The following is a 22,362-nucleotide window of genomic DNA, read 5'->3' as shown; positions in this document are numbered from 1 at the left end:
AGTTCCTTTTTTCCCCAATTCTAAAATAACAAAATCTTTTGAGAGGGCGGCCATTATTGGAGTGTTTGGATTCATTGCTTTTGTGTGTATGTGTCTGTGTATCAGGTTTATTCTCACTTGTGGTGACCAATTCTTGACAAATCACCTCCTTATGAGGACCTTATGCTTTTGTGGGGACCATTTGGCCGGACAATTCCAAGCCTCAATTTGAGGATGAAGACTTCGAAATAGTCCTGGTTATGGTCATGTGCTTTTGGATGGTTCGGTTTTGGGTGTAAGGCAAAAACAGACCTCACAATGTACAAACAGGGACAGACAGATGTCAGCAGTATGTCTGAAGTCAAGACACCTGGACTTTTTTCTCCCCTGCACTGTTCCCCACTTCAAGTGGGAAAATATCAATGAGTTTCCAGGTCTGTACTGGGGCCTCCTTCAAGAGGACCACCTCTACTACATTCTCTCACGTGAAGGTGATGAATTTTGAGTCATACATTTCTGAGCCACTGCATTGATCAGAAAAATCCAAAGCCAAAGCTCTGATACTTCATTGTCCCATCACTTGCAAGCAAGATTCCACCAACCAACCATATATTATTATTATTTGTGTGGTTCCCCACAAATGTCTGGCTTGAACCAGCACTAATGTTCAGGATCAAACTAACATTTATAGTGCTTTTTAGGTTCCTTATTCAAATGTATTTAATAAGCCATGCATTCATCAGGTAATGGACTGTTTGAAATCTCGGCTCTGACGTCATTGCAGCTCGAAAGGCACGGGCTATGACGTCATATTTCTAAATCAAAGTCATGACAGTTAAATTGGCTACAAATAGGAGCTAATTTAAGACACTTAATTGATTGATGTGCCCTCCAACCTAACAGTGGGTTTTCTGTTCATCACGGTCAAACATGCCGATGCAACTGGAGACAAGCTGTCCAGAGAAAAGTCTACGTCACTATGTGTCGATTAAAAAGGAAGAGGTGAGTTCCACTTTCACTTTTAAAAGAAAGAATATCCAGCGAGAAAAATAACTCCGGAAATAAACGACGTGTAACGGAAACTCCCGAAGTCAGCGTTGCGTAGCAACATTCAACATTTCATTCGGCGGTGCGCGGTGGAGCCGCAGTTTGAGTTTCTGCTGTTTTCTAGGCCAAAATGTTTGATTTCGAGTCGCTCTCCGACCCGGTGGCACGCGCCAAGCGAGAAGAGCGTCACAGGTTTGAGACCAAGCGGAAAGAAAGAGTGTTCAATGAGAAATTCCGCACCATCGGGGTAAGTTTGCGTCAGCGAGACAAGAGACGAGCGGAATTTGATGGCACTGTCTGTTGCAGTTGGACAAACAAGGCCTGGATCAGCAGGTGGAGGAGAAGAGGCTGCAGAAAGAGAGAGATATGATGGAGCAAAGTGCTTTGGGTGGGTTTTATTTACCTGTAGAACTGGGAAAAGTTGCTCTGTTATAGAATTATTCTGTCGTTCAGTCTTTCCTTGGTTCACTTATGCCTTTGATTTTTATTAAAATTAATCTCAAAATATATCTTAACTTATTCACTTAGGTTGGGAATCTCTTTATTTTTACTGTTGAAAATATCATCTTTGTTAAACTTTAAAGAATCTTAAAAGGAAATCTAAACATACAGGAGAGCTTGTAATACAGTGCAATGTAATCGTATTTTCCCCAAATTTTTCTTCAGTCAAGTTTTCTTGCTTGAAAATAGGGGAAATTAACAGTTAATTTGAGCTGATATTTAAACTTTTCTAGCTACAACAATGTTTCATATGAACAAGCCCCTTGTCTTTAAGGCAAGTCTCTTGTTTACGTCTCACATTAGTTGATGCTCTTCAGTCCCACTCTCTTGAGCTCTGGTCATTCACTCACACACAACTACAGTTGTATCATGAAATGTCAAGACAAACAGTTGACATTCCGTAATACAAATTTGATTAAACATCTGGCTGTTGTTGCCAGCTACAGCTGTTGCAGTGCATTACGGGACTTGAGAGTGGTGGAAGTGCTTTGCGTCTGCTGGCCCACCATATTTCAGTCTTGTTGTTTGCGATATTTGAATCATCGGTATGTTGCGTTTGGTCCATCCAGATGCCGAGATGCTCCAGGATAGCAAGCTCTCGTCCTACCTCCAGAAGGTGCAGGCCAAAGAGCAGCGCCAGATAGAGAGAGACATTATCAACTTCAGGTATCAGTATCAGCAGCCCTGGCTGCAGCGAGAGTGGGACCTGAACGACCCGGACATGTGGAAGAAAACAAAACCAGCCGACGCCCAGATGATGATCCCGGGTCTTCTGGGCGAAGACCACGAGCTGGAGGCCCGACAGAAGAGACAGAGTGAACAGTTGAGGGAGTGGCTGATCCAGCAGCAACTGGAGCGAGTGGCGGAAAAACACAAGCAGGATCTGGAGAGTGAGATCGCGACCATGACAAAAAAAGACTCATCCTTGAGTAAATTCTTGACATTTGGTGCTTTTCAGAGATGATCGATGATGAAAACAGACTAGAGATCGACAGCAACCTTGTGCGACTACGAAACGAAGAGGCGCAGAGGAAAAGAGAAATAGAACTGGCAACTAAACTTTGCAATCTGGCCATGGTGAGGTCACCTTTTTCAGGTGGAATTCCACAGTAGCTAAGGGGGTTTCTTGGTTTTGGCGAGACAGAGTAAACAGCAGCGGAGGCGTGAACACCGACACAGAGCGGAGAGTAGCACCACCCCCATGATCAATCTTCACGAGCTGCCTCCTGCTGATGGCTACCAGTTTCTGTCTGGGGTCCCGGGTCTGTACCCCAGCAGCGATAAGAAGGAGCCCATGGAGCCTCTGGAGCATGTGATCCAGTTCCAGAAGCAACAGATGGAGGAGAAAAAGGTGGCGAAGGAATCTTCAGTATATATGAGAAAAAAATAATAATAAGATGCATGTATTTGGAGTAGATACTGATGCAGGAGAGGAAGAACGAAGACTTGGAGCACGACCGTCGGCGCCTGGACTCGGCACGTACGGCCATGCTGAAGGAGCGCCAGCAGGCCAGGCTCAGCAGGCAGACCAGGAAGAAGCTGGACAGGACCAACGTCCAACTGGCTGAAACTCTGAAGCAACAGTGAGTCACATGGTCGCAGCCTCACAGCTTCACAAATATTTCATCTATAACTTTCCATTCAAGGAGACCGGACATCAAATGCGGCGCCATCGACGAAACTTTCTTCACTCAGTTCAACACCACCAGCCGGTGAAGCAGATGATCTTTTATTCACATTTTCTTTCACAGACACAACAGTGGTGCCTTTCACAGTTCTCTGAGCTTCTGTGCAAAACACTCATGTTGGTGTTGATGAACTGCTGTGACCTCAAATGGTCGGATCAAACAGTAGTAAAGGTTCTTTTGGTTACTTGTGTGTTCTGTGCTTCATTTTGGACATTCTTACTAGTCATCTCTGTGACAACTCTGTGACTTGACTGTGTTTCTAGAACATCGTGAAGTGTACAAACTCATGTTGAGTCATGAAGGACAAATATGTGCACGTCCAAAAAGGATGGGAGAATAACTGTAGGAATCTCTTGAATATGAATATGCTCTGAATTGAAGTTCTAAACCAGTCCAATTTTGGGATAAAAGAAAAATGAACAGGGCTGGACTGTAACTGCTGCGGGTCCAGTGAGGCTTGCTGGGTGTCGTGCTGACCCGTTTTTGAATATGAAAGATGGCATGGTATTTTTTCCAAACACACCTTCGTGTGTGATTTTAAAAAGCGTTTATAGAGTTTTTATATAAGTTTATATATGTAGAAGTTTATAAGTTTTTTTCATTACAGGGTCAGACTCACAAAAACCTTTATTGTAAACACAACTTTGCAGCGCTCGACAGTAGGGAAAACAAACCAGGCTACAACTAAACACTTAGTTCAACACTAGACTGGATTCAAGTTCAAGTCACAGACAATCGCAACATGCTTCACATTTCAAATAGTGCAATTACATTCATTTAAAAGAGAATCATTCAGATCTTTGAAAAGCACATTTTAAAATTCCTACACACCCCGTATGCAATAACTGCACACGAAAAAAAAGGAAGCGTCCAAGGATCGACCCCTGTGTCACCCCATTTTTGGGAGTCGAAGTATTGCGAGTTCAGTTGCAATAAACCACCATTTAAATCTGATGACTCATCATTAAAAAGCAAAGCAACAAGCTGCCGTGTCAAGTCAACAGAGCTCACAAACACTTGCGGTGCTTAAAAGGCATTTTCCAAGACAAACTTCTCCCATTTCTTCTGCCAGACAGTGAGAGCCATCTCCTGCTGTCTCTGGTTCAAAGAACTGTACCTGGAAAAGAAGAAGCACATCCTGTCTCTGATAACACACACACACACACACACACGGCCGGCTGTTCTCTGAGCCTGAACTCACCTGATGGAGTTGACGGCCAGCTCTTTGAGGGAGGCCAGATTTGATCGGAGCCCACCCAAGCCAACGAAGGCTTCATAGAAATCATCGGAGAGGCCGGAGGAGCCAAACATGCCGGGGTCGTCGGAGCTGATGACCAGCGGGTGGTTTTCTGACATCAGCACGGCTGCTGGGTGATTTCGAAGGTCACTGACCAGCTTCATGACCTGCGTGAGTGTTAGAGGTTACACCGCAGCTCATGGCTTGGGTTTACATATTCATATATTCAACTCTTGAGCCGCAGTCGAACTTGCTCCACACATCAAACCGGCCTTAAGCGCTCTTGCATGTTCCAATGGTGAACAGTGTTTACTGACATGTGAAGGAACCATGTTTGTCCAGTAGAGTGTATTTAAGGAACCCATGAGGATCAAAGGCTCCATAACACTATTGCGCTGACTAAGGAAACACACTATATATATTGTCTGCCATGTCTGAAGAAAGGCCTGCAGTGAGGGTCTCCTACCTGGTTGGAAATGGGACAGACCTCTATGGCGACCCCTTGCTTCCTTGAGAGATCTTTGGCCACCGGGTGGCGCAGCAGAGCGAAGCCATGTCCGATTCTTGAAGTGTTCATCAAGATGGCGTCCAGGAGGTTCTGGTCCACAGTGGTGCCCTGCAGATCTGCAAAGAAGTGACAAACAATTTGAAAAACAAAATACAAATGGGTATGAGTCTAACGTCCTCATTTTCAGAGCTCAGCAGGCGCCTTAAAAAAAATGATGTGAGGTTTCATTGGTGTCAAAACTCTCTGCATTACTCAGGCCCGGTTTCAGTCAGCCCCAATAGCAAGAAAGGGTGAAGAAGGAAGCAACAAGTTTTTCCTCTATCTCTTATCCTAAGCTGATTTGATGTGCCGACAACTTCCTGCATCACAATAATAAAACAATAAAATCATGATTTTAAGACTCGAGACACAGCTGACATGGATAAACTCACCGGTCTCTCCTGCGTGGAAGAAGTAGGGAAGTGCGACTCCCCTTTCTGCAGGCATCGACAGAGCATCTCTGAAGTACCACAGCGGTTGCCCTGAATCCTCACGACCAACCTGCACACGCCACAGAACAACCACAACAACAATGCCATTATTATAATAGCTGAAATCATCTTCAGAATATGTTCTGAAATACACTGCTCAAGTGACAGCATACAGTTTCCTGCATGTACTGCAATACTAGTTTTATCTTTGATGGTTAAAAAGTATTTATTTAAGAGAGGATTCACCAAATCAAAGCCAGCCATGAATATTGGGAAGTCTCTCTGGAGCTTCAGCGCCTCCTCCACCGCATTCTCCATCATCGACGTATTTACTCCCCTGAGATAATACCACATGACCATCAATCATTTTTCATTAGCAATTATTTTGATGTCATTACCTGTGAATAGTGAAAATAACACGCGTTCCAAAGAAGTCTGGGTGCTCTGCTGTGAAGCGTCTGGTGATGTCCTGGTAGGTCTTCAGAGTCCAGGATCGATCGTGTGTGCTTCCATCCAACTCATAGATCTGAAGGTGAGAGAAAGCGAGTTCAGGTCAAGGGCCAAGTCGGTCAAGCGCTTTCATGCTGTCACCTCAGGCAGAAGAGCACGGAGCTCCAGGTACATGACGTTGTCCAGGTAAAACTCGGTCAAGCCTCGGTAGTAGTACTCTTTGAAGACCGGGGCATACGTGACCAGACCCCAGAGGGCGTCAAAGGCCCGCTCAAACCGGTCCCACACCACATCCTGGTTTGGAAAAACTTGCTCCACATCTTTGTCGGTGAAGATTGTCAGGTTTCCCAGGATGCTGAGAGGAGAACAGGAGGGAACTGCTGTTAGTGAGAATTCCACTCAAACTGTGGTGTCATGACAATTGTGCAGAACATAGGGTTCAGACAGTGATATATTTGTATTCATCTGAGTTCTTGTCTCCGAGTATTTTCTTAGTTATCTGTGCTATCTGGGACAAGAAGGAAGTTTGTCTAAGTGGAGACAGTGTTTCTAGTAGACAGTCCCCGTCCTGTCATTTTTACACAATTAATAATCATGAAAATGTGCTACGTTTTGATGCCTTAAACACAGTCGACACTGGACTGGTTTCTTTTTCGGCAGTATACTTTCTGTCTGGCGCTTGCTGTAGAACTCATCACTTAACATGGTAGCCATCTTGTTTTCAGAGCAGAAAAGGTGTCCCACTGTGATAATACGACAAGATGGTGCAGGAAAAACAAAATGAAGAATGATAATGCCAAAAAAAAGTCATATCCTTGTATTAGGACAAAAGGTTATAATAAAATCTGTTGAACTTTTCAAAAACAATTTTGTGAAATGAAGCCCAAAGGCATGGTTCACAAAAGAAAACAAAAAACTAAAAATATTTTTTAAGATAGTGTTTTAAAGAATGTTTTCCTCTACTATGAAACAAGGTGAGTGCCAACAAGAATACAATAGCTGCACAACACCACATCAAAAGTTAAATTATTATATATAATAATACTATAATTATACATAATTACATATAATTGTATCAGTTACAATTGTAACTGTTATTATTACTGCTCTGAACTGCAGTCCAAGTCTTTTAACAACAAAAGAATATTTTGAAAATGATGTATAATACATTATTTTATGATACATATTTTAGATACAATTTATTTTATTCCCTTTACAAGAGCTTTGGCTGCAATTTCTCCTCGTACTTTGAGTTCAGGCTGCAGCAAGGCACTAAATTATTCCTTATCAAATTTGCACTTGTCTTGAAAAGCAATTGCTGATTAGATACTGCGTGAGAACTTCGCTCACATACACGACTTTCTTTATCTCACTGAATGAAACTTGAACAGAAGAGAGAATCCATCAGTTCCCCCTGGTCAATGGCAGCTACTTTCTGACGTCGAAAACGTTCATCCACTTTCCTTCATCCCAGCTCACCTGCTGTCCAGGTCAGTGACATTGGCCGTTTTGTCCCTCAGTTCCTCCATCAAGGTCCATGGGGAACATTTAGTGTGTGCTTTAGGGGCCTGGGAAGAAAAGATGAACCGGATGGACTTGTTGTCGGTGAAGCACATGTAGCAGTGGGGTCGATATGTCACGTTCTTCACGAGCCAACCGGGGTCAATCATGGAGAAGTCGTGCACATGAAGAGCTCCGCCTGAGAGAAACATAATAACAGTCAAGTATTGAACTGAGTGCAATCCAAAGACCTTTAACGTACCTTTCGGCATCTTCTGGAGCAGGCTGTAGATGGGACTAGCCCTGATACGTTCCCTGGCCTTAAAGAAATGCAAACTGGGAAGGAATTCAGCCCTCTGATGCTCCTCTTGTTTCATTTTGGACAGTCGGGCGTCCAGCACCTTCTCCACGTCGTTCAACATCACCTCACCCCCAGTCTGCATGTCGAGCTCCTGCTGGATGAGAGCTTCTCTCACCTTTGGGTCAGGGGCGGCCAGGACAGCCATCCGCGTGCACAGCAGCAGAGTGAGCGCCACCAGGGGGCGCCTGTGACCATCCGACATGACGACTTCAAACTGTAGAAAGACGAAACACATTAGCTTTGAATACGATAAGAACATGCTTCACTGCTTTACAAAATGAAGGTCACATAACTCGACTCGACTAATAACTGAAATATCTGAATAATATATAAATAATACACACTTTGTGAAAGTGAAACGAAACGGTTTGACTGACAACAGAAGAAAAAACTCAGTCTGAACATAAGCTGAAACCCCGACACGAACACCGGTAAAAGGTATCAGTTCTTCAAAGTGCCCGACATGTTTGCAGAAATAAAGTTATTAATTAGCATTTCTATTCGTCAGCGGGCTGTAAAGGCAACGCGGTATTAGGAGCATGTAAACAAAGCTTGTGCTAGCGGCCATGCCCTTTGCTTCAAAAAATATCCGCGAACGATTTCTGTCAGAAAGAAATACCGCATTTGTTTTCGTTTTCTTTCTAAAATACGCGGCAATTTGTATTCCTGACACATTCGATGATAATGTATGCTCTTGTTTCTTATGAAAAAAAAAAAATGAAACGCTTCCGCTTACCCGCAGATGACACTATAGACCAGAATTTGTTCGACGGCACAAGTGCTTCCTCAACAACTTTAAGTCCCGCCTCCTTTGCTGTGATTGGCCAAAACCACAGTAGTCCAATTCGATTGGTGGAGTGGCAGCATAAACAAGATAAATCGCTGAACTAATGATAGTTGAACATTGATAGTTTTTAAATTAAAATCATTACTGCAGCAAAAAGCTAGCGGATTCAAATGTAGCTTGGTCTTATGTTGACTCTATACAGGTGCCTCTAAATGGTCCTTGAATCAGTGAGTGAGGTGAGTAATCCTTAAATAATGAAATGGCTTTTTAATGCTTTCCAAGAGCAATCCTCTTTTTGGTTTGCCCTACTGTGGAACAATCCGCAATTGTTTTGTGTGTAATCTGGCCATATTTTTTTTTGCACAAATTCCTTTTTAAAAGTAAAAAAAAAATGTATGCACAGTCACCAACATCACACAGCAACTCAGATGGAAAGCAAGTTGCCTTGCAATGTGAAAAGTGAGAGAAGAAAATGTTTTGAACATGGTAGATGACAGATATGAAAGAAACAACATTCAAGAAAGCATATTTATTTCTAAGAAATGTACAAAAAAGCAACATTCTCCAGTCCATTAAAAAAAAAAATCAACGAGAAGAAGAATTTATAAACTTAATGTAAATTAACAGCTCAATAAACCGTGCTACAGGGATTTTGAAGAAGGGGGGAAAAAAAAGGAGACTACGCTGTACAACATCATCAGGAACAAAACTATTATATTAAAACAAGTCCAAAAAAATGTATTAAAAAAAAGACATTTTTAAAAGACTAAATAAATATGATTCACATTAAATCAAAATGGATTTCATGAGTGCAGGGGGATGACATTAATGTCAGAGTTCAAACAACCAAGAGGTGCCTATTCAGCACACCAGTGACACAAACACACAAAGAAACAGATCACATCTCACACAACACGAGCCTGTCCATCATACATCACATCAGACAGTATTATAATCAGCCCTAATAGGCTCACTGGTATCCAGACAATTCCCTATTTTACCAAAATAGCAAGTCATCCATGGCATATCATTTGCAACACCAAATATATGTTGTTTTTTTGTTTGCAATTCTGCATCCTTCAAAGATCTGTACCCATCACTCAGAACTGTACACTAGTAACCAAGTCAAGTCTCGTTTCAACACCATCGACGATCAAAACAGTGAAGATATTATCATTCCTCAGAAGCGTTTCATCTTAGCCAAAAGCAACAAGGGCAAAAAAATAAAGTCACCAAAATCTGGCACTGTGGGAAGAGTGTGTGAATCCAAAGCTCAAAATGATACTAATTCACTGCGCTGCTTAGAAAATAGACTCTTTTATGCTAGCAATTAGCTGGATGAGGTAGATTCATTTACAGCCGTCGCTTTATGAACGGGGCACACCGGTGCAACACACGGGGAAGGAGGCCTAAACACGCAGCACACTGCAGCAGGTCGAAACAAGCAGAACAGAACGAAAACTACAGAACCGCTGACATTAGCTGAGAAAAAAGTCCAGCAACATTAGGAAAAACGAAGGACACAGAAACACGACTCAAAACCAACCTGACTTACCTTTCATAACTATGTGGATGGGGTTACAAGAAGTCCAGATGAATACCCGTATTTAAAAAATCTACACCCTGAGTGCGCACTTACTTTAAAAGGGAAGTGAAACTAGCTGGTTTTAAACAGAACAGAAACAGAAAAGGTCTGCAAAGTTAAACGTGTACAAAAGGCTGGAAAAGACATTTCAGTATTTAAGTATTGCTTGAAATAGGACAATGGTCGGGGTCTACACATCCCCGGTCTGGAATACCCATGAGGGTGGGTACGAGATTTGTCAACAAGGAAACAATCACAAGGCCACATGAGTACAGAGTTGGGTAAGACTGATTTAAATGTTGCAAAATGGACGTCCGGGACATTCTTCAGAAGGAAGGAAATACAGCATTCACATCATTTCTCTTTTCCTGGACAACGTGATGGTGTTTTTGTCCTCCACGTCCAGCAGGTTCAGTGTCATCTCCTCATTCATTCATACATTCAAGGAAACCAAGGCCATGTTTTGACCTGGTGTGGGACAGTCTGGTAGTACCTGAGTTAAAAGATTAAGATCCACAGTCAGTAGAATTTCAGCTCCAGGGAATAGGACCCAAGGAAGGAGGTTGTGGGCCTCTCCATATTTTGCATCAAAGGGGAAGCAGCTGTCAACTGTTCTTTAAGGCAAACTCGATTTATGTTTGTCGGGCTTAAGATTACTAACAGCTTGACAACACATGTCGACAAGCAATGGTACTGATGAGGGCGAAGAGTCTTTGTGAAAGCAGAAGAGCATCTCGAAAACACCAACCACTTTAGATAGATTTAGTGGACATTTCATGCCAGTAATTCTTGATATGTTGGGACAAGCTTCTTGGCAGGATGAGGTTTTCCATATGGAATTCTGACATCTGAGGCTGGATCCAGTGTGAGACGACCAGGAGATGTGTTCTCTTGAATTTGCTGAGTGCCCAGCAACGGAGTCAGCTCCCCCTGCAGAGACAAATTTAAGCTGTAACTATCTCACTAGGATCTCAGAACACCCAGTTTTAACTCGTGTTAAATCACACAAATATATGCATGCTAGATTAGCAGTCGAACTGAAGAGCCACTCACAGACAAGAATCTTGTCACACTCCCTGCTTGCTGTTGGGTCCTCCTTGAGCAGCCATCATCTGCTGCCTGCAGCGTCAGAGCAAGAACACATTAGCCTCACATCACAGGCAGCAATTCACAGAAGTCACGGCTTGATCTTTGTGTACATTTACGCGCAATGGCTTGAGAACAAGAGAGAAAAAAACACGGAAACCTTGAAGAAACCCTAGAGAGGGCTTTATTCCCATAACCCTTTCAACTTGCTCCTCCTGGAGGACCCCAAGGCCAGAGGCACCTTGGGTCGTTCATCATAGAAACAGACAAGCATGTATTACCACACTTATAGCCAATTTGCTTCAGTATCCCAGAGTTAACACAGTAAAATTGGGATTTCCCTGTCATCCCTCTCTCTTCTTGATAGTATCCGGTTTGTGCCAACTGAACCAGTGGTTGTATTATTGACTGCACTGACAAATAGAGCAAATGAAAAATTATTCTCACCCCGGATTCATGAAGTGTTCTGGGGCCAAACCTCTTTGCTCAATTAACATGCCTTGATAGAGGCCACTTGGCTGCGGGTGTCGGTACATGGCGTGGCGGCTCTGCCCTGGCGAGTATGGTAGCTGCTGTGGCCGCTGAAGGGCCTCCATTAAATGCGGATGCGGTCCCTGGGCGGGATAAGCAACTGCACTCGCGAATCGAGTATTGTAGAGGGTTCCATTTCCAACTCCGCGTGGTTGAGACATCATGTGAGACGGCGGCATGCCTCCATGTAGCATTCCAGGGTGCACAGTACGAGGGTCATACATGAAGCCAGGGGGTCGTTGCAGTTGAGAATGCTGGTTGCTGTGATGGCGAGCAGCAGCATTATGACTGTCAAGGTCCAAAAGTTCTTTAGGGCTGTCGGGGCGGTCAGAGTGGCTGTGGTTTGCGGGTGAGAAACCTTTGGTGTTGTTTTCATTGGCAGCCCTACCTTCCTCCAGCCCGTCCCCAGACATGGAAGACGGGGACATCAATCCAGAGCCATTCAAAGCGCCAGCACCCACGGATGACCCACAGCCATCTAGAGACGGGCTGTTGCCTTTGCCAACTGGCTGAGGCAAATATCCTGAGGGGGGTATTGGTTGGCGTGGTTGAAATGGTGGCCGGTGCCAGTTTTGAGGGGGAAAGCCAAGTTTACTGTGGCTCTGCGGCTGTTGGTAATAGGGGTGTTGCTGGAAGTGAGGCGTGTATGCATTAGGGTATTGCTGAGGGGGCTGATGGCCAGGCATTGAGTACGAGTAAGTGTTGCCCCCTTGCTGCTGGTAGGTGGGATGATCAGAATGGGGGTTTGGTACGGCCTGGTTGGGATATAGGGGATGGGCTGATTGATGAGTTGGTCTGGTTGGATTTGTCTGACTGCATTGTTGGGTTGGCTTTCTCCCACTATACGCATTCATAACCCCATTTTCCTTGTCTTGAGGCGTCATAGCTGGGGTATTGCTGGGCATTGGTCCTCGGGGCTCCAAACCTGAGCTGCTGCTCATCTGTGGGGTTTGATAACGTCCAGTTTGGTGAACCTGACTCTTGAGCATATTATTTGAGGATACGTTGAGCTGATGAAGAGTAGCCGTCTCCTCGGCATCTTGTCTACTAGTAGGTTCACTGGGCTTCTGGTCGCCATGGTCCGCTGGGAATGGCTGAGAAGGTAACTGTGGCATTGGGTGACTTGGGGGCAGCGAAGTCAAAGGGGCAGGATGCGGATGTCCGGGATGGGCCCCTTGTGTCGCGCTTTGGAGCATGCCATGTAAGTAACTGTTAATTGTAGGCTGTTTAGGAGAGTTACTTTGGGAAATATTTGGCTGGGTCGCACATTGTGAAGAGGGCTGCTGTGCTTTTGGGGGGACTTCTTTTGAAGGACCCGTGGTGCAAGAAATAGTGCCGGATAGATGAGGATCATTTCCATTCTTCGGGTTGGTCGTTATCTGGGAATCATTCCCTAAAAGTTGCTGCTTTCCATTTTGACAAGATGGAATGTTCTGAGAAATCATTGCAGGGCTCTGAATCCGATCGTGAGGTGGGTTAGTGGCAGCTGACCCAGGTCTGCTTGTAACACTGGAGTTGAGCTGTGGTGAAATAGCACCATTCGGCTGAGGGATGCAGCTACTGGCTGAATCTCCCCGACCACCATTCTCCTGCTTGTGATACTCTGAGGCTCTGAGAAGGGGTTCTGCTCCTGACAAGTTTTGGGGTGACCCTCCTATGGTCGGGTGCATTCCCTCAGCTGGGCCAGTAGTGGACACTGTGCTTCTGTGTGCTGCGTTTTCACCGGAAGTACTTTCAGCAGCTCGGTCCTTCTCCGTCACTGCGTCTGTAACAGAAAATAAATCCATGTTAAATCCGATAATTTTACTCCAATTCACCAGTAAAGATTCATATTGCGCCAAATGAATTCCACTAATGAATAAATGCGATAACCTTTATCACATCTGTGTAACATCTGTGTGTTTGTTTGACAAGCATGACTGATGCAATTCCATTTATTCCGTTCTGCTCCAGCAAGTCACCAAGTCTTGTCAAAACTATGTCACGATGTAATGAATATTCAATAGGCCCCCCCACGGTTAATCATAATTAGTATAATGCAACAAAGAGCAGGGTGGCGATCCTAGACGGTGGTGGACTCCTTCATGTGTAGAACAGAGGGTTAGTCAAAAATGGAGAAATGATTGTGTCTACCTTTGGACTGGATGTCTGTCTGTTGGTCGTCTGCTTTATTGTCTTCAGCAGGGTGGCCCAGCTGAACCTCTGCGACGGCGGGGAGCTGCTGTGACAAGTGACCCGCGATGCTGCCAATTCTTGATGGGGGCCCCTTCTCCTCAATGGTACCCACGAGCTGGCGAGGGTAGCCAGCAGGGGGGTTGGAAGAGGCGGACAGTTGCTGCAGAGCCAGCATCTCTGGGCTTTCCAGCATTGAAGCCAAGTGTGTCCTAGTCTGGCTGGGGTCCGGCTGGATTACAGTGGGCTGAGACGGAGGCGGGCCAGGTGACCCAATCACTGTGGACATGTGTAAATGGGCATTAGAGGAAGGATGAGGATATCCATCAGCTTCTGGCCATGGTCTCTGCCCCACTGGAGGAGGAACTCCGCCGTAACCAAAGTTGTGTTGATTGACTACATCGGGGTCCTGCATGTGCATTCCTCGAGGCCTCTCCTGGTGGTTCATGCTAGTCCACATGTTCGCCGGGCCCATACCAGTAGGCCGTAAGCCTCTATAGTTCTGATGATGTAGTCCTTCGGGTCCAGTGAATCTGTTTGCCATTGGGTTAAGGTTGTGGTTTTCCAGATGATGCTGGGATGGGTACATGCTGCCTTCAGGAGGGGGTCTTGGTTGGAGGGCAGCTGGACGTGGACCAAGAGATGGGCCATGTGCAGGGCCCATGTATGGGTGTTGCTGCTGGTGAGCAGGCTGTAGATGGTTAGGATTAGGGCCCAGTGGATACTGATGAGGGTTTCCCACTCGATGCTGCACAGAGAAAACATCATTTAACAAGGTTCACACACAGAAGCAGTTTGGCTTCATGAATAAAGAGCTGACTGACCTGCATGTTATAATTTGGTTGCATGTGGTTGAAGTGAGGATTTCCGTGTCTTGGCATGTGAGCAGGGTATGCGAAACGAGGATCCATGGCCATTCTATGGCTGTACATGTGTGAAACTGGTGGACCGTGGGGCTAGTAATGAAAACACATGATGATTACGAAGGAACTATAACTGAGGAATACATTATAAGGAAAACTGTATTTACCCGTTGTCCAGCGTATATTCCCCCGATATGACCTTGCATGGGATGCTGGCCTGGAGGAAGACTATGAGGATGATGAGGAGGACCATTGGCCCAGTGTCTGTGAGGAGGTTGGTGCGCAAACCTGCCGTGGTCTTCCTCTAAAAGAGCACCACCTTTGCCTTTTTGAAGATTTATTTTACGCTGGACCTGCTCAGTGGCCTTAATGAGACTTTCAGGCCCGGAATGTTTACTACTGCTTTTCCTCTTCTTTTCCTTCCGGTCTTTGTCTTCTTTGCTGATGTGGAACTCTTCATCTGTATCCACCTCCTCAGACGGCAGGTGTTTTAACAGCGCACGGTTGAAACAGCGGTCCAGCGACTCGGCCATCGTAGTGTACTCTGGTTTAACACAAACGCACATTACTGGGATCCTGAGGTTCTGAAGAACAGGTTATGTCCAGTTTGATGGGCCTCACAGCGCATAACGTCCAGAAATTACATTTTCAACGGTCATGTGCTAACCCCGCAAACGCCAACAGTGCTCTGTTCTCAGGCCAACACTGGGCGGCTGATCAGGTCAGAGGGTCGAGGTGAACCCCTGCTTCTCCTGCTCCCCTCCTTCTGCTGCTAATGCTGGTCCACCTAGGGCCCCCTCACCAATCACATCCCCCGTCCCTGGGGAAAGTATTCAGATGAATGGATGGCTCCAGACAGGAGGCTTTAGTGGCTGGAATGTTTCTCTGGCACTGCAGGGCTCAGATCCCCCTGAGCAGTGGAGCACTGCTCAATCACTCCCCATTAATCACTGTCAAAACTGCCTCAGCCCGGCCCCAACACAACACTTAGCCCCAGCCCCTTGTCGTTGGGAGTCGCTCTCTTCCAAGAATGCATGCACACCATTTTTCCACACAACTCAGGCCATTTGTACGAGACGACAACTGTTACATTATATTCACTTACCACTATCCTCGCCATTGTATTCAGTGCAGTTTTCAAACATGAGCTTCACGTCGGCGATAAACTCCTCTTTAGAGACGTAGTCCCCATCATTGAGCTTCTTCTCGATAGTGGACAGGTCCATGGGTGTCTGAAACGTTTGAGAATATTAAGATTCCAGTACTAGAAATCGTAAATATCTGAGGGGGTTAAAGAAACCATTTGCTGCTGTCGTACCTGGATGATGTCATGATAGTTGGGTGCATATGATTCGTCTACAGGCTCCAAGAAAGGCCAGGCATCTTTATGTGCTTTTAAGTTTTCAAGCACTGAAAGAGGGTGGAAACATCATCAGTAATATATCATCAAGATTCAGAACAAACATCCTTCAAACATGAAGCATATACCTTTGTATAAAGCTGTGTAGTCATCATCGATTTCATAGCTGAAACATCAAACAACAAAGTTATGATAAAGATATTGAATTACATAAACAATTGGGATTAAGTGAGAAGAGGTTTCTTACTATTGTTTACTCTTCCGTCTTCGGTGGACAGGTGAGGAAGGATCCAAATTCAAAAGTTCAGGAGGGAGTTCTTTTCCTTGAGACACCAGCCAAGCCTTTTCTTCTCGCATCTTGCGTCTTTTTGCTCGTTCTGAGAGGGCAAGATGAACAGAAAAGCACCGTGTCAGTACCTCCCCAGGGAGGGGCTCATTTCAAGTGACTTCAAAATACAAATACTTCCATGATTCAAAAAATAGTGTCTAGATGCCAAGTGGTACGCACTTTTCTAACCACGAGCCCATGACCAACACTAGCTTATTCCGAGTTGCTAAGACGACCACAATATTATCCAGAAACAAATGCTCTAACTTTATTTTAGGGATCCAATTCATTGCTGCTTTTCGGTGAAGATTTCCTTTTTTTGGGGGTTGTTGCCAATTCTCTGGGGCGTGTGAACATTAGCACCTAGACGTCAAGAACACCACCAAAATGTAACAATTTGTTCCTTGTTCGATTATCAAGATTAAAAGAAAAGTTCAAAACACACTTGCAGAGATGCAGACAGACAAGCAGACAAAAACATAACCTCCTGGGAGGAGGAAACAATGGCCCTTGAGTAAAAATATACAGACATTTACTCAATTGTACTTCCGTCACTTAAGCAACTAAAGCAACATCATTTGTAATGATGACCTGAGGCCAGAGGCAGATTTGAACCAGTAGAAAGGGAGCAGTCCTTCACTCCTCCTGTCGTAGGTCAAGTTGATCAAAAGCGGAGAACAGAGCAGAGCTTGTATGTACTTCTTTATCTTTCAACATGAAAGGCAACGTGGCTTGTCACCCTCCTGCTGTGTGGATTAAAGATGTTTGAGGGAGTTTTCCACATATGCATTCTGCCCAGGCCAGGTCTGGTTCATCTATAATGCATTAATAAGGCTCCTTCACAGAAGCACAACCAGCAGTTCATTAACCCATGACACATGACATCAGAGGGACGTAGAAAAGACAAGGCTCTGTGTACTACACATAAATCACCAGTCTTCCGGCCACTCTAGCTGTGTGAAGCCGAATTAAAGCATAGCAGTGGTCAACGCTAAAGCAGGAGGGCCCCTCAACACACATTGTTTCTTTCATTCACAAGTTGGAATAAAAGACAGACAGGTCACTTACAGTTATCAGTAAGTGCTACTACCGTAGACAACTATAGTGATTATGAAACTCATACTACTTGATGCTTTAAAAAAACAAGATATACTCTTCTGAGGTTTATAGTGTTTGTTCCATTAGGTTTTTATTGTCTGTAAATGGGTCATAAGGGAAGTAACTCAAGCAACAGACAACCCAATCTACCTGTACATACAAAGGTAACCTGAACTATCATTATTGACTTACCTTCCACAGCTTTAACCTTTTCCAGCTTCTCTCTCTGTTGTTCCTCCTGCTGAAGTCTCTCCTCTTCTTTTCGCTGCTCTGCCAGCAGAAGCTGCCTTTCCACTTCAATGTCATCTTTTTTCTTCTCCCCTTCTGTCAGGCCTTTGAGATTGTCCTGGGCAGAAATAGGTGAATATAACTGTTAATATATAACATCCATCAGCTTATAAAAGACATGAAATCAGAATGAATTGAAAAATCAAACCTCATTGTCCTCTTTATTGGTGTTTTTATCAGCAAACCATTGCGCAGTGCGAACAGGTTTTGGCTGCAGTAGTTTTTGCTTCAACTCCTGCTCCTAAAATAAGGATTAAAAAAAAACACAGTTATGGGGGAATTTTGACATGTTGATGACAGCTTCTGAGCAAGTGAAAACATTGCTGAGGGATTCAAGGGTTCTCATAGAGAAAAAGGGCATTAAGAGGTCACAGGTTGTATCCCTTTCCTATTGTGACACCCTATCGCCGCCAAGACTCCTTCACGTCACCTTGAGGGGGCTTTATCCCCAAATGTCAAACTCAGACTCGCAGGCATGACAGGAGATTGCTTTCTCTGGGAGCAACAGAATGAAAACGACATTTGGTGTTCATTTTCAGTCAGTCTCTTTCTTGTTACATTCATGTTCTTGTTCTTTGTTTTTTGTTCTCCCTGTTATTAATTGACTCTCAGGATCTATGCTTCAGACATCACACAAATTCTTTGCACCTCATTTGAATGTGAAAAGCCATAAATCAGAACAGAGTGGTCCTCTTAATATCTGATGTGTAACCACACAGAAGTCAAAATGTATCTTTATGAAACCAGTGTTTAAAAAAGAACAAGAAGCTAATAATTTAAGAGCACTGCTGAAGGTATACGCCTGAAAAACTATTCTGAGCACTCCAACACAGGACACACAATGGCAGGTTGTGCATTTCACACCTAGGACTTCAATTAATATATCTAATAACACCACCATTTATGACATCACAGCTGAGGAAATAGTATCCACTTATACACTACTGGACATTGCATTGCCACTTTTCCTGTATCAGCAATTAAAACAGATAAACTGGAAAATAAAATGGGTATTTTAAATTATCTGTCCAAAAAGTTTCAATGAAAGAATAGGCACTCTTTGACAAGATTTTTAACTCAACTCGCAGCTACGCACTGCAGACACTGAGAGCGGCTGTGGAGGTGGAACGCGAGAGCAGTGTGCCAGTAGGTGCCAGCGGAAACACACAGGCGAAACCAGCAGTCGAGTGCTGTAAAGTGTCAGTAAACGTCAGTGGTTCCATTGGTCCGATGTGATGCCAATACCTTGGTGGAATTTAGTTTGTTTGCCTGTAAAGATCCATACATTAGATGCACCGTTGTTTAAGCCACAGGGTTCAGAGAGTGTGAAAATATAGCTTTATAGTATGGAAATGAGGTTATCCCAGATGTGGTGCCAGTGCGCTTGTCCACGGCACGGCCGGCTCTCACAATTATAATTATGATCATGATTTCTGGTTATCCCAGGATAGGAGAGAAGGCCTCGCAGGCCCCGACAGCCCCCACACTGGGGACACATGTCTAACAACCTGGCACGCTCATCTTGGTCTGCGCCAGTTTTATCCCATGAGAAGCACAAAACACCTTGTCAGAGTAGCCTAGATTAGATAAAGAGCCCCTGAAGTCAACACCAAGAAAGGTTAAGACGGCGCCGTCACTCAGAGCCCATGAGGTGAGACTGCAGGTTGCGCAGCCCTTGAGATGTGTTCTATGACGTGCTATGTTTCACACTTCATTTTAAACAAGCTTGGTTACAGGATATTGTTTGATGAACGACCAGCAGGGTTGACCTGAATGAGCTGAACAAATGACATCGGGAGGAAATGTAAACACTGATGTAACGAACAACAAACAGCCCAAAGACAATACAGTGTTTGACGACTGCTTCACAAACCGCTTACCGCGCTCATGATGCTGCAATGTAACATGCTAGCCGCTGCGGTGCACTTGTCGTGGAAGACCAGTGTGCCATGATGGACAAGATCAACGAGTGACAGCTGAAAGTGAATGACCTCGCTGCTGACATCAAACTGCCAGTCACATTCCTACTCTCGCAGCTGATGATGATGGAGGAAACGCTCTGGGGGTTTCTATAGCAACGGTAAGTGACTGCTGTATATGGCAGGGATGAATTGACCTGTTAAATCGTGGACCTCTTCCCTGCACGACAATAAGATGCATTCAAGAAGAAAGGGGTACTTAAAGAAAAACGACTGTTGTGGACGACGATTAGGTTCAACGGCACGCATTATCCCAACTATGGTGAGAGAAAAATCAGACCTTGAGGTAGACACCTACAGAAACCCCACACATAAAACCCTCTAAGTAAATAAGCATTACAAATAAGACTCAGCAGCAGCTGGACTCCTCCCCTCAGCCCAGTGAGAAACCCCAAACTGCCTGGGGGATCCAAATACCCATCCCTTTCCACGGCAGAAGACCAGAGCACAGGGGCTGGCCAACTTGGCAGCGAGGGTAGGGGGTGGAGAAGACAATGGTTTGCCCCAACAACAAACTGACTGTCCTGGCTGGAGGCTTAAAATAGACAGATCCATATTGAAGGGATTTCTATAGAGCCAAAGGGAACCCATCATCCATCCAGCAACACAGAAGTCAAAAGCAGTGCCACTGCTTCCCTGACTGTAGGTGGTGCACCCTCATGGATGATGTTTGTAGCCTGTGCTCTTTACCGAACAAAACAGAAGGTCATTAGCTTAACTCCAGGTGAAGGCTGGCAGGCAAAAGTTGAGAGTTAAATTCTCAGAATCCAGCTTCCCCTTAACTGCTTGGGGCTGAATTCATTTACAAACTCAGCTTAAGTATTGGAGGCAAGCACCAACCAGTTCTCCTTCATTCCACCTGTTTTCCCCTCACAAAAAAATGAACGACGTCCAAAGGCTGACATTAGTGAGCTCCATTAGCAGCTCTCGTGCCTAAATAGGGAACCAGTAAAACTGACTTGCAAAAACAAGGTACAGCTTCCACAAGTAACACCATTATATATCTCAGTATCTGACCTTGTGTTCAATCATGCTGCTGATCTCGGGGAGAAAGTTTTGGCTTATGACACGGTAGAGGTGACGATCCTGCGGGGAGGTCTTGTCCTTAATGCTTTCAGCCAAACTAAACCACTGCTCCTCTGTGTCACACACCAGAGACCAGGTGCCTCGCTCACACCGTGCTGGAGGAAACCAGAGACAGAAGATCAGCTGGGTCAAATGAGAGCTTTTACTGCACACAGTGTCTGAGTGATGCTGACGGTCGTACCTCTGGGAGGAGGTGGATCATCCTCTTCAGTATCTAACTTCTCCTCACTCTCCGCCTCACTGCTGGATGAAAACAACAAAATAAACAAGCTGTTAACGTGCAAAAATGATTCAAGCATTGAGCCTAAAATGGTGCAATATAAAAATGGGAAAATAAGCAGTTTAGAGTAAGACTTTGTTTACCTGGACTGAGAGTCGTCAAATTTTCTTTTCTTGAACGGTCTTCCACTTTTCTTCTCTAAGAAAGCAGGATCAGCAGGTTCATCCTGAGGGCTGAAAACAGACAAATGACACTTTCATAGCTGTCCTGTTCCCGGCACTGACGTCGCCACACACATTTTGGTTGATCTTCGCTTCATTTCAAAAGTGAATGTATAAAGCGGTTTACCTTAAGTTCTCTGGTTCTTTATTAAGCGGCTCCTCTTTGTACATTCGAGTGCCATAAAAGTACCAGTAGAGGGCTCCATTTCCATCCTGCCCCAGTGGTTCCACTCTCAAACTGTCAGCATCCAGGCCCTGAGGGGGGGAAGACATTTTTAACAGCCCCGAAAAGGAGTCCAGAAAATAAAGAACCCACAAATGGAGTGTATTTCATGCAGGAATCATGCACCACATTCGCAGTAAGTTACATGCTGATCATCTATCATACGAGAGAGCTACCTTCAGCAGGTCGAAGACATCGGCAGCATCCAAACGGTAGTCACATAGGCGGTGAATTAATTCCACCTGAGTGCGAGGGGGGAGGTTCTCGAAGGGTTCCTCTCGAAGTGGGTTGGGTTTCCCCTCTTCAAGTTCCCATCTGTAGCTTATGATGTCATCCAGGTACCGGCTGAATGCTTGAGGTCTGAGGTTCACAGAGAAGACATAGAACTAAAGTTTGACGTTTCATTACACAAAAAGTGCCCATTTTCATTAACGATTGAAAAAAAAAAACCCTGTCAATATATGTTTAAAACAATTATATAATAATATATATAGCTCTTTTTTCAGTTTATTTTTTAAACAGATAAAATGTGGGTATACTCAATACATCTCATCTACAATGTATTATTAGTAAATTCATAAGGCATGATGCATTTAGAGGGCTTTATGAAAGAGGTTCAGAAGTACTTTAAGGTGCAATATTTGGGGAAATGTGTAAAAGAACATGGTTACAGTTAAGGTGATGGTCAAGAGTTCTTGTCTCTTCATAACCAGATTAAGCTATGCCACCATCTTATCATACTTCATAAACCCAATCATAATTTACCACACTTGATTCTGAATATTCATGCCATC

General features: G+C 44.5%; 3 protein-coding genes across 5 annotated transcripts in view; 1 reads left to right on the top strand and 2 right to left on the bottom strand.

The window, feature by feature from the left end:
• The first annotated feature begins 863 nt into the window (after nucleotides 1–863).
• Nucleotides 864–3,405, top strand: ribc2 (RIB43A domain with coiled-coils 2). The gene is made up of 8 exons (XM_053885046.1): nucleotides 864–981; nucleotides 1,151–1,273; nucleotides 1,333–1,414; nucleotides 2,097–2,417; nucleotides 2,486–2,604; nucleotides 2,672–2,878; nucleotides 2,944–3,110; nucleotides 3,174–3,405. Exons 1-8 carry the CDS (start codon nucleotides 910–912, stop codon nucleotides 3,241–3,243), a joined length of 1,161 nt encoding a protein of 386 aa, XP_053741021.1. The 5' UTR covers nucleotides 864–909; the 3' UTR covers nucleotides 3,244–3,405.
• ada2a (adenosine deaminase 2a) lies at nucleotides 3,256–10,231 on the bottom strand. Of its 3 annotated transcripts, none has more exons than XM_053885042.1 (10): nucleotides 10,084–10,231; nucleotides 7,643–7,955; nucleotides 7,360–7,579; nucleotides 6,022–6,235; nucleotides 5,829–5,956; nucleotides 5,677–5,767; nucleotides 5,392–5,500; nucleotides 4,919–5,076; nucleotides 4,417–4,619; nucleotides 3,256–4,332 (listed from the first exon to the last, which is right to left on the bottom strand). In XM_053885042.1, the coding sequence occupies exons 2-10, from the start codon at nucleotides 7,941–7,943 to the stop codon at nucleotides 4,242–4,244; spliced, it is 1,515 nt and encodes a 504-aa protein (XP_053741017.1). In that variant the 5' UTR covers nucleotides 7,944–7,955; nucleotides 10,084–10,231; the 3' UTR covers nucleotides 3,256–4,241. The 3 variants fall into 3 exon arrangements, with proteins under 3 accessions (XP_053741017.1, XP_053741015.1, XP_053741016.1); XM_053885040.1 differs by lacking the exon at nucleotides 10,084–10,231 and adding an exon at nucleotides 8,478–8,556; XM_053885041.1 differs by lacking the exon at nucleotides 10,084–10,231 and adding an exon at nucleotides 8,086–8,409.
• Nucleotides 10,232–10,894: 663 nt separating this feature from the next.
• The window catches only part of LOC128770498 (chromatin remodeling regulator CECR2), a 28,968-nt gene continuing 17,500 nt past the window's right edge, over nucleotides 10,895–22,362 (bottom strand). The window contains exons 3-19 of the mRNA XM_053885029.1: nucleotides 21,745–21,928; nucleotides 21,473–21,600; nucleotides 21,268–21,357; nucleotides 21,086–21,147; nucleotides 20,836–20,999; nucleotides 17,988–18,080; nucleotides 17,744–17,897; nucleotides 16,373–16,502; nucleotides 16,254–16,291; nucleotides 16,084–16,175; nucleotides 15,871–15,997; nucleotides 14,933–15,309; nucleotides 14,727–14,858; nucleotides 13,864–14,650; nucleotides 11,647–13,495; nucleotides 11,167–11,232; nucleotides 10,895–11,043 (exon numbers count right to left, since the gene is read on the bottom strand). Coding sequence (XP_053741004.1) covers nucleotides 11,181–11,232; nucleotides 11,647–13,495; nucleotides 13,864–14,650; nucleotides 14,727–14,858; nucleotides 14,933–15,309; nucleotides 15,871–15,997; nucleotides 16,084–16,175; nucleotides 16,254–16,291; nucleotides 16,373–16,502; nucleotides 17,744–17,897; nucleotides 17,988–18,080; nucleotides 20,836–20,999; nucleotides 21,086–21,147; nucleotides 21,268–21,357; nucleotides 21,473–21,600; nucleotides 21,745–21,928 — 4,459 coding nt within the window. The 3' untranslated portion in view covers nucleotides 10,895–11,043; nucleotides 11,167–11,180. The remainder of the gene's footprint in view (nucleotides 11,044–11,166; nucleotides 11,233–11,646; nucleotides 13,496–13,863; nucleotides 14,651–14,726; nucleotides 14,859–14,932; nucleotides 15,310–15,870; nucleotides 15,998–16,083; nucleotides 16,176–16,253; nucleotides 16,292–16,372; nucleotides 16,503–17,743; nucleotides 17,898–17,987; nucleotides 18,081–20,835; nucleotides 21,000–21,085; nucleotides 21,148–21,267; nucleotides 21,358–21,472; nucleotides 21,601–21,744; nucleotides 21,929–22,362) is intronic.

Source organism: Synchiropus splendidus, chromosome 14 (genome assembly GCF_027744825.2).
Source record: "Synchiropus splendidus isolate RoL2022-P1 chromosome 14, RoL_Sspl_1.0, whole genome shotgun sequence".
Classification (NCBI taxonomy): Eukaryota; Metazoa; Chordata; class Actinopteri; order Syngnathiformes; family Callionymidae; genus Synchiropus; species Synchiropus splendidus.
This window is presented reverse-complemented; position numbering and strand designations above follow the sequence as displayed.